Source organism: Nyctibius grandis, chromosome 6 (genome assembly GCF_013368605.1).
Source record: "Nyctibius grandis isolate bNycGra1 chromosome 6, bNycGra1.pri, whole genome shotgun sequence".
In the NCBI taxonomy this organism is placed as follows: domain Eukaryota; kingdom Metazoa; phylum Chordata; class Aves; order Nyctibiiformes; family Nyctibiidae; genus Nyctibius; species Nyctibius grandis.
This window is the reverse complement of record NC_090663.1, coordinates 65,857,905-65,876,901: the sequence shown is the minus strand read 5'-3', so window position 1 is coordinate 65,876,901 and position 18,997 is coordinate 65,857,905. Positions and strand designations below refer to the sequence as shown.

The window sequence follows — 18,997 nt, the reverse complement described above, 5'->3', positions numbered from 1 at the left end:
TTTCCTAATCTGCAAATACCTACCCTATTTCCTCTACCCAATGAAGGCCATGTCACCAGGTAGACTTTCAAGGTCATATCTATATTTCACTCCCAAAATTGCTACTACCAAACATGCTTCTTTTCCCATTGACACAGCACATGCATGTGGCCTGGCTACTATGGATGCCGTATATCTGTCCTTATTGAAAGAGGCAGCGTGATCAGAAGACAGGGAGTTTGTGGCTACCCGCGTCACATTTGCTGTTTGCCCCGTGTCACCTGAGATGGTTTTGACATTTATGCAGTGTTGGCCAGACCTGAATCCTTGTGGTATAATACAAAAAAAGCAGACAACGACTGACCCATGGTTGTCTTCTACCATTAGCCCTTGTTGCCCATTGCTCTCATCGCCCCGCTCCTGCCACTGACAGGGAGCCATGGCCATCTACCGTGTCAGTGGCCAGACCTTGCCAGCCAGAGGAATAAGGGAAACAGAGCCCAACCTTAGTGATTAGATACAAAATTGGCAACTTCATCGCAGGTTACTTTGATAATTACATTTGATTGCTGTTTACTTTTTTTACCTGGGAGCTGGCTGCAGAAACACCAGATGGTTATAGTGAGGGTGGGATTTGGAGACGGTCATGCAAGCTGTTGTAACATGAGTCATGCCCAACTTTCCATCAGCAACAGAGACATCTTGACCTTTGGTATTTTGTCGGAAGCTGGCTTTTTTTTCTTTTTTTTTTTTTTTAATAAATGAAAACTGAGCCACTTATTTAAAGAGGTGCAGTTATTTTTGGAGCATCCTGCAAAATACTGGAAGGTTCTGACACCAGACATTTCTTCTCCTATATGCACAGGTACTATGCCAATATTGGTTAGCATGTGGGCAGCTGTTCAGGTTGAAGAGCAGTTGCTCAAATAGGCTCATGGGTTAGTAGATGTGCAGGTAGAAATGAAAGCCTGACAACTGGAGAGATGGTCACACAGGCAAAGGAGGCCATGTCCCACCTGCTGGTGCTGCACTGTTGTCAGCTCAGACCCAACGTACAGAAAAAACAGCTGAAGGACCAGGCGATCTGGAGAGGGAGGTGTTGAGTGCTTCTAACATCTCTTTTTTCGTTAAGGCTTTCACATTCCCCTTTTCAAGTGTTTTTCTGCAGTAGCTGGAACTGGAGAGGGGGAGATTGGAGTCACTCATTTCTAGAGCTGGGGCTTGAAGTAAGCATCTGAAACTGCAAAATTCACACAAAAGGGTCTGGGAGTTGGTGTCACTTGGCAAAACTTGTCCTGTCAGTCGTTGCGACTGACTTGAGCTGCACCAATGATATATCAGCCTCAAAATCTTACATAGATCCGTTGGGTAAAATTGTGGTTTTTAATGGAGTCAGTGGCAAAACTTGTAATACCGTTAAAGCCAGAAGGACCATTGCTATGAACTTCTGTTTTGGCCTCCTGACTCAGAGTTTTCTCTGTGTGCTTGTGTACCAGTCCCACTTGCTAGGCCTAGCCAAGCACTGGTACAGGTTGCCCAGAGAGGTTGTGGAGTCACCATCCTTGGAGATACTAAAAATCAGACTGGACGCTTGCCAGCTCTTGTTGCCCTTAGTCTGGACTAGGTGATTTCCAGAGCTCCCTGCTAACCTCAGCTATTTTACATTTCAGTGATATCTTTGATGCAGCAAATGGGGAGCCTGTCCTATGGTTATAAGGGGGCACTGACTCACATTGAGCAGCTTAGAGTGAGAGCAGACCGTCTGCCTGTTTCTGCTGCGGAACTGAGAGGCTATTAAATGATGACTTGTGCTCACTAATGACACCAAATGGATTTTTAACATGTAAACGAGAAGGGGAAAGCGGGGTAACTCATTATTAGCTATGGGTTCGCCTGAAGCAGATTTCCCATCTTAAAGCACTTAAAAGCAAATGTAGAATTTATGATGTGTCGGTAGATTTTAAGCATGAATAACGTCCAGTTGTTGTAACGGCTAATAATGCAAATTATCTGAGTCAGCCTCAGCATAAAGCAGTAAATATGTCCTGCCCATTCAGACACACTTCTTTTTTTTCCCCCCTTTCCCATTAGTATTTTATCCCCCTGAAGAGATATTTTCAACATATTATGTGCACCAGCATACTGTGCTCATGGTGTTCCTGGATGTCATTACAAAGAAGCCTGAAGACTGTACCACTGCTCCGCTGCCTGTGACACTAGCTTAGAAATTGCTAGGAGCAACAACAGCAAGTGTCAACAGGGAACCGTATTAATTATTTGGAATGTGTCTCATAAGAGGAATCAACTGCTTTTATTGCAGCACGAATATTACTTGAAACGGGAAGGTTACTCTAACTGTTACCATAATCTATGTGTCATTAACTTTCCATGTTTAGAAAAAGAGATTAACAACCCTGTAAATTGTTACAGTAAATAGATGAATTACAACAACATGCTTTTATTATAAATAGAAATTTCTTGATATGGTTACCTCCAAATTACTGGAGAAGAATTGAGTCTTTAGCAACTGGGAAACTGCATGGTGGTGTTGGGAACCAAAAAGCTTCCACCTAGTGAAAGCAATGCTGAGCTGTGCACACTGGAATCTGCGTCTTCTGCAGGTGAGAAAAACAGATGCAGTTGTATTTCATACCACGCTTCCTTCAAAAATTGCTGTGACACAGAAATGCTTGCATCCCTCTTAGAGTGAAATTAACAGATTGAATGGGTTTGTGTGAAATTGGTTGTCTGTGGCATATGGCCTTTTAAAAGAACATCATGCAAAATGTACGTGGTAGTGTGTCCTGGTTTCGCTGGGATAGAATCCCAGAATCAATTTTCTGTTCAGAAAAGCTGCACTTTTGAGAAGACTGCAGCACCCAATACGGTGAGAACAAAGCTGATAAGACACTTCTTGTTTTAGTTTGTGGCCAGCCATGGTATACAGGTTTCCATGGTGATCAAGGCCGTTAGCAGTTTTGAAGTAGCTGAAAGCTAGGAAGAGTGAAAGCCAGAGCAGCTGACCCAGGCTGGCCCATGGCAGTATTCCATACCATAAAGGTTATACTCAGTATAAATTGGAAGGTTTGATGAGGACTTCTTCTCAATGGTCACCATCCCTGGAGGGTCTTGCCCGTCACTCTGCTCCCAAGGCCTGCTCTCCTGTTTGTTGTGGCCGTCATGCTTTCGCTGGAGCTGTCGTGCTCGCAGTGTTCGACATCAGGCATTCACTGGTGGAAGTGCGCAGCTCGTGGCCACTATATGGGCTCTGTGTATTTTATATTAGCATTAGTATTAATATTAGCTTTCTTATTTCATTAAATCTGTTTCTGTTTCAACCCATGGGTCTCCTTTACTTTTCCTGATTCCCTTTCTGGGCTGGGGAGGGGTCATTGGGTGATAGAACAGCTGGTTATTGTTTAGCCCTGGATGCAGGCTAAACGGAGACAGTGGTAAAGCAAGTATAACTGAAGTCCAGCATAGTACCTATGTCTGCATGGAAAAAGCAAAACAAATTGGAGAGTTTTCAACTTTTCATCAGATGTCTCCACAAAATGGAAGTTCATTGTGAAAAATGCACAATAGAACAAAATACTTGCAAACCTGTTTTTAATCCAGTACCATAAAAATGCTGTATGTTTAGTTATAGCCCTGATAGATCTCTGTAGGAAACAGCGGAACTAAAGCACTTATTTGTTCACAGGGCAGGCTCACCATGGGCAGGTTTCCTTCATTGCCCCACCGATCCACCTTGATTCAGATCTGGAGAGACCGCTGTCCAAGGGTGAGTCAATGACGCAGTGTCCGTGCACACACATTGAGAACCAGCCGTAGGCATGAGTGCGTATCATTCATTTGTTCATAGAGCCTCCATGGTAAAGTTACTACCCTCCATCCAAGGACACTCTCGAGAGCAAATTAATTCCTGTGAGAGAGCTGTATGAGAGATGACCATGTCCCATGTGCCCCATTACATAGCTTTGAACATACCGTCTTGTTCACAAGCTATTTTGCTCTTCCCCCTAGTTTACTTCTGCAGGGACAGATATACCTTAGGTCCTGCCCTCTGCCTTCCTCCTTTCCTTCCTAATGGCAGCGCACAGGCACGGGGGCTGGTGGCAGGATGTAAAAAGGCAGATTTCAGCTGCCCCCCAGGTGAGTAAAGGTACAGAAGCGGTGATGTGGTGGTTCAGGCCTGGACTCAATCCACATTGCTGTTGCTTGAGGATTTTTCTAGAGTCCGTGAAGAGACAAGTTCACTCTAGAGAATGGGTCAAATTCTAGATGAGCTGATTGCCCTCTGGAGCAATGCTACTAGCCGATACGTATGGAGTAAGTCCAGAATAGCCCTGCTAAGATAAATGCCTCTCTTGAATGGTGTAAATAAAGTGATATGAATGTGAGCCCTTGATTTCTCTGCCCCATTTGGAGGATCATCCCCTGGCTGTGTTCTGATGAACCCCCAGTGTTTGCCCCTGTGGCCTGGGGAGATGGGCTTGGCCCCAGAGCAAGCATCCGTGCTGGTTCAGACTTCTTACACACTGTTTTGCTCCTTTTAATTAGGTTGTCGATATTCAGGTAGGATATCAAAATGACCAGCTTGTCCTTCCTGGAATAGATAATAGCAAAGCTAAAATCAAACAGGTATGTGGAGGGATTTCTTGGTCAGCTCCAGAAATGTGTATGAATGTCAAACACGGAATGTTGTGGAAGTAGAGAAGGGGAGGAAGAGGACAGCCAAAGCGTGTTAGCAGGGAGATGCACTATAGCTTATGTTTGGGTTTTTTCCTTTCTCCTACTCTCCAAAGGGTGCTACAGTGGCAGAAAGGGTACGGGATTGACCTTTGTGGTGATTGTCACCATTCTGCCCCAACACTGTAAGACTGCGAGTATGTGTTTGTGCGTACACATGTTTCTCTAAGTGCTCATGATTGAAAAGTGCAACATGTTAATGCAAGATTAATCTGGATAGGCACACTGTCATGTAGTAGTATGAAGAAAGCTGTCTTCTAAATCTCACTTTGTATCCTTCTCTAATATTCTGGCAGACAGAAGAACCTTTGTGTCAGTGAATTACAGCTGCAGCTGCAAACCCCGCTCCTCCAAATGGCCCAAGGACTTTGTGGGCTAAATGAAAGTGTACTGTTAATGCTCTTGGCGTGAAAGGTGCCCTTAGTTTTGAGTGAGCTTTTCCACCAGCATCCATGTGGATAGATCTCTAACTTGATTGAGTAAACATTTGCTGTTTTTTTTTCCTTTTTAAGTGTGAATGTGTGTTTTCTTAGCTGACGTAGTAACAAAAACTAAGGAATTGACTTACTACGCAGAACCAGCTTCAGCACTATTCTTCTTTGGTGGTTGCTCCTGCATCTCTGCAAGATGGAACCATGTGTTGCGTGGTGGAGCTTGGGTGTGAGGATGTTGGATTCACAGTCCTCTCTGCAAATCTGGTCTTGTTGTGAGACAGGCTGGTGACATACAATCTCCTGGAAGTCACAACCTCCATTCAGCTTTCAGTGAACTACCCTGAGATTTGACACATGCATTTGAGATTATCAGCTTCTTCTAAGCCACTTGAAAACCTCCAGTTTGGTGGTAAAATTTACTACCTTGCTTTTTCATCAGAGCACTCCAGTAAGGCAGCGACAGTTATGACTTCCAGGACCTTCTTTCTCAAGTCTGTCTTTGATTTCGGATGTGATGATTCAGAGCTTACTTAGAATAGGTCAATGTAAATCCTTGCTGTGGAGTTTGGAGCAGCCTATGGAAGACTCAAGGATGCTAGAACAGCAGCAGCCAAAGAAGTTGAGCCTTGCTTTCTCCAAGATAGAAAAGCTAAAGGCTAACAATAATCTTCAGTGATCTGTTGTTCGTGAGGGCATAGCTACCTCTGCAGGATGAATGGCACTGCCACCAGGAGCAGGGCAAAGTGGGTCAAGCAGAACATTTGCAGCGCTTGCAGAGAAGGTAATATGGAGTTTATCCAACATAAACTGCTATATTAACTGCTTCCATCTGGGCCTTCAGCCCCGCAGCTGAGAGAACTTAAAGAAAGGGCTGCTCAGGGTGGAAGGACTGATATTACTGCTGCTATGCACTGGTTAAAGGACTCTAATCCCCTTGTGTAACTTAATAGGAGAGGGACAGGGAGGCAGACAGCTCTGAAGGCATCAATCTGTTAGCTGGTGACTAGAGGGTGTTAAAAATGTAGTAATTGGTACTGTCTCCTGGGGGAAGAGCAAGGCTTTGCTCTGGCCCTGGGATCTGGGACGTGTAGCTCTACTTATGTATCTGCTGCCTCATTTCCAGCTTCAGTGCCCAAAATCCATTACAGTGTTGTAAGAATCATGAAATTTTTTTTTTTTTTCAAAGTGTGTGAGAATTACAAAGTTTTTTAGTTTGGGTGCCCTTTTCTGACACCTTAGGACGCACTCAGGTCATGTTCCAAGCTCCATTCCGTAACCACAAGAGCTGTTTTAAGCAAAGGAGGCAAAAACATCTCTGTCCTGAAGCTCTTGTTGGTTCTCCACATTTCCAGTAGCTGGAACTCTAAAAAAAGAGCAGCATTATGACAGTCGTCATAAACCACTAATGCTTTTGGCTGTTGCTTTGATGCTCTTCATTTCCCTTCTTCATTCCCCCTCACACTGAGCTGAACACCAGGTGCAGATCAATGTTGCCCTTAGAGTGGCAAAAAAAAGAAGCCACTGTACAGTTTTAATTGTAATAAATGGAAATAGAGCCAGGGTAGGGATATAAAAACATCTTTCCTTCCCGTATTATTAAAAAACGATACAGCTTTAGTGCTCCTGTGGGTCTATGCAGTTGCAATTCTCATCTGGCAGATATATTCGTAACTGCCTCTTCCTTCTCCTTTTTAAAAATTTTATCACTGGTGACATTTGCACACATTGCTTATGCATGCAGGGCATTTTTACCTGCCTTTCAGAGTCCTGATGCTAGTGGTGAATAGAGTATAAACTCCAGTAGTTTACTAGTACATTAATGTCATCGTGCATTACAGGGTTATTACTCTGAGCCACTGCTTTGTGCAGTAACACAGTAATGACACTGTAAACCACTTAATAGAAATGAGACCCTGAATCTGCATTTCTTTATCAAGACACTTCTTATTCCCCACCCCCTTTTTAATTTGAGGATGTTTTAAAATTAATTCTATATACAAAGCACTGTTAACCAGTATTTTTACATCTCCTCTCAGTCTAACAATCTGGACATGATTACATTATTTTTATGCAACCTTTTACACGATCTGTATGCAGAATAATTCCAGGGGTAGCTGAGACCTCAGATTGTGATCTCATAGACTGAAGATTAAACCTGTGTTTAAAAAGGAATCGCTGGTTACTGACAACAGCAAGGAATTTCACAGATGAGAGTGATGCTGATTTCTGGCTTAGAAAGGGATTTTATGGAATTATCATATAGAGCAATAAATTAAATTTAGTGTTTGGACTCAAATTCTGCCAGGTACTAAAACACAGCAAATAAATGAATTAAACTCACCGAATCCAAACCCTAAAACTATTTACAAAGCTTTATTTATAGAAGCAGATTTTAGCATATATGTGAAATCATATTAAACATTAAATATATGCCTGGTGCTTAAAGCTAAGCAGTCTGAGGAGCTCTCCTCCCCAGTTGAGCTAGCATTTTGCAAAGGTTTCCTTCAAAGTTGAAGCTCAGGGAGTAGTTGTCTTGGAGATTGATTACTCTTGAAGTCAGTGCATTTCCAAAACATGAATTGATAAGCAAAACCATGTATTGGTCCCCAGTTCTAGAAATAAATATCAAATAAAGGAGGGATGGGAGGTTCTCACCCTTCTGTGTGGATTTCTCTAGCCGGGGAGGTTGTTTTGGCCCTGGTTAATTAAGGCACTGTGGGTTTTTTTTTTCCTGTAACCCTCAGTTGTAAGGTTCAGCCTCCGCAGATGCAGAATCTCCCCCTACCCCTTGGGTAGCATGTCAGGGAGACAGCCAGATGTTTTGCTGCCTTTTCCCCTTTCTTCTACAGCTCAGTGGCGTGTCCCTTTGTGCTTTCTTCCTTCTAAAGCTGGATCCATTCTGCCACTTTTCTCCCCCTTTGCATTTGCAATATCTGAGGGACAACCATTCCTGAACGTCAGAAGCACTGCAAAATCTTACTGCGAAAAACAGAGCAGGTTTTTGGATGCACACATTCTGTTTTGTTTTTTTTTTCTCTCCCAAAGGTCCCAGAGAGGGTCGATGGCTTTGCAGATGATGTGGGAGGATCTGACAGCCAGGCTCATCACACAGCCCCGGTCCTCCTTCACAGGTCCAGAGAAAGGGGAGCACCAGGCAGCAAGGCCCAATGGCACTCCTTGCCTTAATTCAAGCTGACACAGGGGGTCACACATCCCATACTCGCCAGGCCCCAAGACACCAGCTCTCCTGCCTCTCCTTCCCCAGGTCCAGTGCGATGAGAGAGCTGCTGTTCAGGAGTCCCTGCTCTGAGCTGATGGTGGCCAGGCACTTCCTGTTTCCAGGCTTTTTCATTTTCTGCTTGAGTCACCCTGGGAAAGCCATTCCCTCAGCTCAAGAGTCCGTTACAGTGTCCCTCTGCTTCTCTCCACGGTCCCACTTTTACTTATCCTGCTCCTTCCCTTTAGAGTTAGTTACAGCTATATAGTTGCAGCTTCTTAAGGCAATATTATTTTCCTGCTGTCCTTCAGATGGGAGAGTCCAGGGAAGAGGCTAATTCAATGCCTTTGAGCCAGGAGAGGACCATGCACTGGATGCTGGTCAGGGTTCCCCATGCTCAGGACCCTTATTCCCTGTTTCCCTATGCAATGCTGGGGTGCTGTATAGTGTCCTGCTCCTCCTTGGTCGTGTACAGGGTTTTCTTTTTTGCTTTTGCTCAGCCTTTTCTCCAAGTATGACTGCTCTCAGCGCTTCCCCCTGGCGACTGCCCCGAGCCCACCGGAGGATCTCACTCCATCGAATATGGGGTGCGAGTGCTCATTGCAGCAAGCCAGCAACACGCACACACACGACATTTTCTCATCCCATCTGGCTTTTCAGGCAAGCAGAGTGTATGAGGCATGCAGGTAACTGGTGTCGCACAGGTTGGATGGGAGATGACTCTTCACCATATCTGCACGGTCAATGGAAAGGTTTTGCAATGACTATGAGCTTCTAATGTACTGTGAATTTTCAGCTGCCTTGTTTTGAAGAGGTCTGTACAGATTTGTTTGTTGGATTGCTTTGCTGTTTGTTTATTTTTTGCTTGAAGTTTGCTTTTTGTTGTGATGGGCAGGCTCATTTAAAGCCCTCGGCCTCCAGGCTGGAGATAAGTCTTCAAACAGCTCAGCGTGGTGACGGGGTGGGTTTTGGGCAGTATGGTAGATGGAGATGCAGGAATGCATTGCCAGGTGTGGAGCTCATTTGGGTTGTGAAGATGGTGGAGGAGTGAGCTCTGATGTAAGGATGTGATGCTTTTTTCAGTCTTATCCAGAGCTCTCTGAAAATCTGTTGTCGTGGCTCGGATCTGTACCAAAACGTCCCCTTCATGGGCTGCACTGATTTCCCTGAAGCAGACAGCTTCTTTGAACATGGGCCGTGCTCTGTATTTATTAATTCCTCCTTGGGTATCATGGGTGGTGGTAACTAGTATCATAACCAGAGTAGCCAGAGCTCCTGGAAATCTTGCAGCCAGCCTGCAGTCCTCCTGTTTGCTTGTTATCATCAGCGAGGTCCCGCTTTACGTCCTGTAGCTATCCATAGTCAGAAAGAGTTAATTGCATGCTGTTCGCCGTTTTCTTTTTTACTATGGTGTTGAATTGTTGCTTTTATTTCTTTGGAATGTGTGTTTTCATTGCAGAGGGGCACCTCGGGGCATTACTGTTTATTTATAAGATAACAGCGTTCGCTCTAGCAGAAAGCCAGAGTTAACGAAGTCTCTTAAGGAGGAGTGCTAAATCCTGTATGCTGGTGGGAACTGCTCAAAGTATTTACACTTGAAAATATTTAAGGATTTTGGGATGTGGGGGGGAACAGTCTGAGTGACCATTTCCATTATTCCTAGTCATCTAAAAAAAAAAGAAAAAGCACTTTTTAACTAGCTTTTTTGCCAGCTATCTACTGCCCTGTAAAGGAGTTTTGCTGTGGAGATCAGCATGAACTGTGATTTAAGGATGCCTTGAAATGTTATTCTTTGTAGGCTGTTTGAAGCTACCATATGACCTGATAAGCTCAAAATGGACATAGACGTCCACCCTAGAGATTCTTTTGACAGTGGGTTTCATTTTCCGCTGTACTGAGTTGTGCCACTCGCCATCAGCGGGGGAAATTTTCACCCACCAGACAGTGGCAACAGCTGGAACGCAGAGTCAGCTATGGCGGTGCACCCTCAAGCATCACTAATCTAAAGTGAATGTCCTATTACCAGCTTGAAAAAAAGCTGTTGAACCAATTCTACGTGGAAAAAAAGAGCACAGTGCTGCATATAGCATGAGACCCTTCTCAAACTTTTTTTTTTCCCCTTTTCTGCCAGACTAATTTTTGGCTACACTTCTCTTTGTGAAATATTTATAGGGCAAATAACTGTTTTAGATGAGCAGATGGGGGAGACATAAGACAAGCTGTTAAATTAATAAACATGTGTGATGCTTTATCAGTAAGGGAGCCCATTTTGGCATTTCTTCTGGATGATTTGTATGGCCTATCACCATTGCACCTGGTGCAGGGACAAGAAATGGGCACTTAATAACCAAACAATGTGCAAACTCCTTCCATTATAACTTCATTATGTCAGATATAATCGTGTATAACTAGATGTCAAATACATAATTTATGTCCAGCTCCCCTGTGTAACAGTGGCCATTTGAACGAATGGCCCCATTAATGGGAAGGAGCTTTTACTGTAACTTTTCGCTTCCTGGGAAATGGTCCATTTTGTCATCTGGTATTAATTCTGAATCATTTCAGGGCTGCAGAAAAATGCCTGTTATATTTATATTTGTGTAATGGGAGAAGATGGCAAATAAATCATAGGAGAGATCAAATTTCACATCCACTGATTTCCTAAGCCATACGCCTGTTTAAAAGAGAAGAGGACTGGTCTGCAGCACTTTGATTGAGAGGCATAAGTGGCCTTCATTTTAACTGTCCAGGGATATTAAAAAGGCATATGATGTGAGGTAACACTTCCTACAGGAGCCCTCTGCCACAGTCGAAGTGCTTAGCAACTGGAAAGTCTTTATCTGCCACTGCAGCTATGCTGGTTACATCCTTTGCTGTATATTGCATCTTCTCTCGTGTTATGTCATATGGTGCCTATTTATAGAAGTACTCCATGACATATGTGATGAAGTGTGTCATCATCACCTGAAAGGCTGGAGGATAGGACAATGATGGTTTTCTAGAGGTGTCCTTTGGAAACAATGTGTGTGTTAGAGTGGGACATAGGATCCCACTGTGGATATTCGCAGGGCCTGTGGATATTCGCAAATGAAATAGGTACAAATTCACAGAGTCAGGTTGGCTTTACCAAATGCCTTTTATATGTTTTTATGATTTTTTTTTTTAATACATGGCCTTGTTTTAGGGTTAAAACCCTGGTGGAGAGCAACTCTAAATTTGGGAAGATGGTTTGTTAGTAATACAGCTAGGAAGCTGCCACTGATATAGCACTATTGGTATATTATTTGTATTGTATTGTTTCGTAATGAGAAAACGTGTTTTGTTCTGTTGCAGCTACAGGGGTAATATTTGTTTTATTCTTCCTCAAGTATAAATCTGGATGAAAAATTATCCAGTTAACACCATTTATAATAGTAGATGACTTCTTAGTGTCTGATAGAGTTTTCCATTGCCAGTACAAAATGATTTTAAGACTACATAATGAATGGTGTGTTTACCTAAAAAAATATTAAAGTTTCCTAGACTTGTGACTTGGATTTCTGAGTGGCATGTATGCTAAAATATTTGCAGTGGTGGAATATCATGTTACATCTATAGCATTTCCTGGAAAATATTTGCTTTATTCTTTTCTTTTCATTCTTTTCATTTTCTGTGGTGGTTATTTTTCACTGTGTGTATGATGTATTTAAAGAAAGCAGATCACCCTTACAAAAGAAATATAAAAAATGTAAGTTCTGGTTTAAGACAAGCTAGGAAAAGCAACTGATAAAGACCTGGGCTATTCAGTGATGTAGTCTGGCTGCCTTCCAATAAAATGTAGAAGCATCTTACTAGTTAATGAGAAAGTTTAGCGTGCTGTTGTTGAAGTTCATCATACTCAAGCCGTGCATCTCTAGAAAGGCAGGCAGACAATTTCCCATACAAACAAATCATGTTAGGCTCAGACGTACTTCTGTTGACAGCTCTGAGTTGAAGAGTTTTGTGTTCATTTGATAGCTCTTCAGACGTGTAGTGGGATTTTCTGTAGGTAAGCAGGTTTTTCACAGCACTTGGCTCTTGGAATCATCTTGGGCTGAATCAGAAATTGTTGGAAATTAGACATAGTCTGATGCTTTCTAAAATGTTTGGGTTTAGAGCCTGCTTTGGCCCTTGAATTTCCTTAAAGCAGTTTGTTGAATTTTGATTCTTCCCTTTGTGTGGTGTTTGTTACACAGGAATCCTACTGATGTGATATAATCCATTCAGAGGGAAATTTATGACCCTGAATTGAGTACCTCACTCTTGGAAGACACTTTTGGAAATTCCAACCTTAATATATGCATACTAAATACTGATTTACAGATAAACATTATGGAGCCCCATTGCTAAGATTGTAACTTGGATCCCTCATAAGAGGCCTCATGATTTAAGTCTTTCAGCCAAGTAAATTTGGCTTGATGACTGCAATATTTGCTCACAAGACAAGGACTGCTATCTTCTAGCTCCAAACGGTTTTTTACTGCCTTCAGATTGGCTCAGTGTAGTTCATTCTCCTGGAAAACTCACAAGAAGCAGTATTTAAAAGATCTTTATTACCTTGAGAAGAGATATTAAGGTTGGTTAAATGTAATTACAAGGGTTAGAGGGACAGTGTGCATGAGGGTGCAACAGCCATGGGGCCGTTGGCCAAGGAGCTTTCAGGGATGGAGAGAACCGGCTGGACTTGAGGCAGGGAAAAGACTTTGCCCTTACCCAGCTGATGATGCTGTTCTTTTTGCAGATATCGTACACGAGGAGTCTTATAAAGGGCTCTAGATTAAGAATTTCAATTTGTACCAAGTATATCCCTTGTTTCACTGCAGCTGTTTTTTGGAGAAAATTGCTTGTGCTTTCTTCATTAAAAAATGACCAGAATTATGGATGCTTTCATGGCAGTCTCCTCTTTAGATCTCTGAGTTCTGGTTTCATCTTTATTTCATTATGAGCGCTGCTTTGCATAGACGTGTATGTGTTCGTGTCTGTATTATGCCCACAAATTTAGTAGTACACACGCAACAAAATAATACTGTTACTGAGTAAACAATTATGTTTCATTTTCTGGAATAAAAGTGAATGTGTGCCCATAAATCTTCTTCTAAATAATCTGTGTTGGAGTGTAAAAAGAAGATGAGGTTTCTAAATTCATGAAGGCTTTTCACAGTGGAATCCTTTGTGCCACTGAAGGGTAACAAGCTTATTTATATTTTAGTGTGCTTCTAGATCAAGCTGCATTATTATGGGCTGCATTCCCCTGACACTATAGCTATTGCTAAGGAAGAGGTATATTATGTTAATATTTTGTGGTCATAACTATGCAAGCTGGGTTCTGTACACTGAAGAAGTTAAGGGAGGGAAAAAGTGAAGTTATTGCACCATTTTGGTTAAAGCTTCTGCAGATTGTCACTCTCATTTAGAGGCAAAAAGTACGCTTGAATTTGAGAAGAATTCAGACAGAAAATGGGAGAAAACCAAACAATTGAAAGAATTTGTTCACTGACTTTAAAATTGCTCAGCAATAGGGATCTGGAACCGGTGCTGATAAGAGAGAATCTGGCAGAAGCAAACTGAATGCTTTTACCAAACACATTCAGTGAGGAATTTCTCAGCCTTAATGTGTTTTGATTATGTAAACAGAGCATTCATCCTTAATTCCTGTTTCCTGACCATTTCCAGTGCTGGTGTCTATTTATGTGATTTCAGTACCTTCTGATTCACAGAATCACAGAATGTTAGGGATTGGAAAGGACCTCGAAAGGTCATCTAGTCCAGTCCCCCTGCTGGAGCAGGATTACCTAGATCATATCACACAGGAACGCGTCCAGGCGTGTTCTGAATGTCTCCAGAGAAGGAGACTCCACAACCTCTCTGGGCAGCCTGTTCCAGTGTTCAGTTACCCTCACCGTAAAGAAGTTTTTCCTCATATTTATGTGAAACCTCCTGTGTTCCAGCTTGCACCCATTGCCCCTTGTCCTGTCAAGGGATGTCACTGAGAAGAGCCTGGCTCCATCCTCATGACACTTGCCCTTTACATATTTATAAACATTAATGAGGTCACCCCGCAGTCTCCTCTTCTCTAAGCTAAAGAGACCCAGCTCCCTCAGCCTCTCCTCATAAGGGAGATGTTCCACCCCCTTAATCATCTTTGTGGCTCTGCGCTGGACTCTCTCTAGCAGTTCCCTGTCCTTCTTGAACTGAGGGACCCAGAACTGGACGCAATATTCCAGATGCGGCCTCACCAGGGCAGAGTAGAGGGGGAGGAGAACCTCTCTCAACCTGCTAACCACATCCCAGGATGCCATTGGCCTTCTTGGCCACAGGGGCACATTGCTGGCTCATGGTCATCCTGCTGTCCACCAGGACCCCCAAGTCCCTTTCCCCTACGCTGCTCTCCAACAGGTCTGTCTCCAACTTGTACTCATACATTTAGGTTGATTCACTAACAGCCTACAATCAAGTAGTAGCCAGCACAATACATAAAGTAAAATGGCAGCATGATGCATTAGCTTCAGTGCATGGAGTCAAAAAAAGGCCCGAGTCACGAGCAAGATACTGATGTCCATGCTGGCTATTTTAAAAAATACGCTCTACAGAGTGTATTGATGAGTATTATAAAAAAGTTTATACAACAAGTAAAATACAAGGAAGGATCTTGGCATTCCTCCTAAAGGAATGTTCTGAACTGAGTTTCCCCTTTCAAAACTGTTTTTTCATTAATACTGCTGCCAAGGCATGAAGCAGCCATGGAGAGGGAGGACTGGATGGGGAGGAGCTCGTCTCAACTGCACCTAGCTGATTCAGAGAGGATGGTGTGCTCAAGACTATCCAGGATTATCATGGACATGGCACCTGAGAATACGTAAATTTTGCCTCGTACTACTGTCTCTCCCATTTTCAAACATTCAGTGCACCAGAGCTGGGATTGCACCTGGATTGGGTACAGTGAGGATTATCCCCTCTTAATCTCAGCTCCTAAATCGGAGAGCGTGGAGCAAGCAGCCCACCCAGCTGAGATCAGTCCTGTTTGCCAGAGCCCTGGCAACCAGTGGCCCTCAAGCAGGGCTGGGAAACCCATCAGGGGCTTGTCAGCATCCTAATCCCGTTAGTGGTTGTTTAACATCAGCTTCAGACTCTGACCCTGCCACAATGAGCAGAGCCACTTTTTCTCCCTTCTTCTCTCCCTTCCCTCTTCACTGTCCTTTCTGCGCAAACCTTGTACAATGGGTTCTTTGACCCTTAACAGGGCTTTAGGAAAGTTAATACTGCATTTTCATAGTCAAGACTGTAATAATTCATCTTATACCTTGTTGCACACACCTGATCATAAAATCCATCAAGAAGCTAAGGTGCCTGGCCTGCGAAGTGTCACTCGCTTGGGCAAATTAAATATAGTGTGAGACGAGAGTGGGATGGAGGAGTGGGAGGGAAAGCAGTAGTCAGTCCTGGGAGGAGGTGTGTGTTGTAAAGAGGAATATGGGAAGAATAAAGAGTGATGAGCTACCAGAACATGGATTAGGGATGAGGTCAATGGGAGAGAAATACCAGAGGGTAAAGACAGCATGCATAGTTTGGGTGGAGAGGATGGGCACAGAGGGCTTGTTGAACAAGCTGCATGGCTTAGAGTAGAGGAAGGCAAGATGAAAGGGAAGGAATAAATGGGTTTTTTAAAGAATACTTTTATGTAATGTATAAAGAAATTTAAAATCCTTTAGCTTTGTACAGTTGAGACTTTCACTGACTCCAGCAACTATGCACAGACTAATGACATAACATCTGTATTCCTGGTTTCCTACCTCAGGCACCCATTCATACCTGCTTGCTTCTTCTGAGCTTTTGCACAGAGCTGCTGCAATTTAACAGCAAAAATCCAGAGATTTCCTTGAGCATCATTAACTACTCCTAACCTGCCCTTTTGGCAGTAACATAGAGCTCAACCCAAACTTTGAAAGCAGCCCAGTGTGCTCATCCATTTTTTGAATCTGTTGAAGTCTACTTCTCAGCCTGGCCAGCCAAATCTTCAGCACCTGTCCTTTTCAGATTGGCATTGCAGTGCCTGCTGGCTTCCAAGGCCATGGGCAGGGATGTTCAAAGTCCTCGGCCTCTCCATAATCCACCCATGGTTTTAAAAAGTGTATGCCCCCTTATGGCCTAAGGTCTGTGCTTATCTTTAAAGCACATTGCTCCTCCACATTGTGTTTGGTGAAATAACTGCAGCTTGGTGTAGATATTTTGCATATAAGCTGACAGGGTTGACATTGTGAGTATTTTGCAATCATTTGTTTAATTAGCTGAAGCTCTCTGGGGAGAAGTTTATGAAATGGCATATTCCCAAAGTGAAATTTAAATCTGTTTTGTTTTTTTTTTTGATGGAGGGCTTGTAATGCAAAGCATTAAAAAAGGTACAAGTGAATGGAAAGCAACAGAAACCCTTCTGTTAATGGGCAGTACCTCAGTAGCAAACTCCCCCAAATGCAGAAAGGAAATTACATTGGGTAAAATGACCTACAAGAGAGGAAATTGGAATTAAGTCTGCACAGCTGTCTTGTCTTTTCTCTTTTTTTTAACCTGTACTTCCCCTCTGTTTTCTTTTAGTGCAATGCTTAATTTTCTCCTTTGTTTGGAGGTTAATTCCTTTTCTGATCTACAGCTATTTTTACAAAGGTGTTCATTACTGGAGTGAACAAAGGCTGGAGACTAGAGAATGGCAGGTGCTAAGCCTCGTTTAGTGAGATGGGATTTTCTACTTGTAGCGAAATCTCAAGGCCCCGCTTTTGGATGTAGGACTTCTGTGTCAACTCTCCTCTGCTTTCTGCTTTCAGACAAATGGTTCCTGGGAGGGAGCTGAAGTTTCTGCCGTAGCACCAGGGCTGTGCTGTCCTGTCTGGTCACTTAATACACTGAGTTAGAACCCTTTGTGCTCCACAGACCCTTAAACTCCCATCTGACTATACGTAGAGACCATTGGTTTCTCTTTTGATACTCGCCTGCCCATTGAAATAACTGAGAAATTAAGATCCTAAATATTTAATGAGATCTGACTTGATCTTTGTGAGTCCCCATGGAGCATCGAGCTCTTGCACGCATGATCACAGTGTGCACTCATCGCTCGAGGTAGGCTCTCCTGCTTGCTGGCATAGCCATGCTTGGAATACCTGAAGTCTCTGATGCTTTGCTGTAGCATTTGTAGAACATACAGAGCACATGTTAATCATATAAAAGTATTTATATTGCAAGAAACTGGGGTAGCAACGCTAAATTTTGCTGCTGAGCTGCAGTGCCGGGGAGCAGGCAGCATTGATGGAGCAGGGACTGGCTCGGCACAGGGTTGTCAGTCTGTCTCTCTTGCATGTCATGTTTGCCCTGTCAAATGGAAGTGAACACAAGAGCAAGAGCTAAAACAGTTTTTAGAGGAATAAAGCCTGTGGAAAACCCAAATGAATGACAGAATGCCTCAATAGTTAAAAGCAGGACCCCTCTTACTTGGCATAGTCCTGTTAGGAGCAGTGTGGCAGGCCACATCTCCAGGCACTGCTCTGTGTGTGGAGTCCTTCACTGTCCCATGGCATGGTATTAATCAGGGTCAGTCCTTCCAAAGAGTGGGAAAAGTTGGGCATGAGCTAGGAGCCATTGCTTGCCATCCGGAGACCAGATTTTATTGTTATATTTCCTTGTTCTAGTTGTGTGAGTAGTCATTTCATCCATTCATACATATATCTAGTTTCTGTAGACAGTGATTTTTTTAACTGTGGCACCCTCTAACCTTGTGGCTATTTATTTCATGTACTATTCTGAGAAATGGGATATGGTCTTTTTGGTTCTGTAAAAGCTCTAGGTTTGCGAGAAAAGAGAAAAGGCAATTGTGGAGCTGGCTGGTTATTGCTGACAGAGCATAATTAATGTGCAAATATTTCTGAAATCAGCAGCTAATGACAGAAATACATGTCCTATCCTTTCCATGCAGAAAAGAAATGGGATTATACTTTAAAATACTTTTTATTTGTTGTGCTCTCTAGGCACCGCTGTTGGTAACCTGCACACGTGGGTAAAACATTTTACACTTTCTGACTTTGTTTTTTCCAGAAGGATTGGCAAGGTGAGAAATGGCATGAATGGCTCAAGGAGTGTTGACTTTTTGCTATCAGTAGCTAGTGAAATTAGCATATTCCTTCTGTTTTATTTGCACAGACAATTACAAATTAGATCCAGAAAACATGCTCCCAGAGGTGTGTTTTTGGGTTTTAAGAGAACGCTGGCATGGGAAGGAAGGAAAGCACATTAGCACAAAGCATTTTACCCCTATTCGTAGTTGGCAAAAATTCAATGGAAGTGGAAAAGAAGAAAAACGTGGGGGGAAATGCAACATAGGAGAAAACAAAGAGCTGTGTGAACAACTAATTAGTACAGATCGCATTCAGATGTGCAAGAGGTGCTGGGAAGATACCGAGCATGTTATGTGAGTAGCGACGATGGAGGAATGGAGGAGCACACCAAGCAAGGTAGGTTCTCCCACCCACCGAAATTGCATCTTTGAGCATTTCCAAACATAAAAGTTGCTTTTCCAAGGTGACTTTCCTGTCCAAAATGCTTTCTCAGTGCTGGG

At 43.1% G+C, this 18,997-nt stretch overlaps 1 protein-coding gene across 1 annotated transcript in view; it reads left to right on the top strand.

The window, feature by feature from the left end:
* Positions 1 to 18,997, top strand: part of ADGRL3 (adhesion G protein-coupled receptor L3) — a 348,528-nt gene that overhangs the window by 201,125 nt on the left and 128,406 nt on the right. Inside the window, exon 6 of the mRNA XM_068404345.1 lies at positions 3,683 to 3,763. Within this exon, the coding sequence (XP_068260446.1) occupies positions 3,683 to 3,763 (81 nt within the window). The remainder of the gene's footprint in view (positions 1 to 3,682; positions 3,764 to 18,997) is intronic.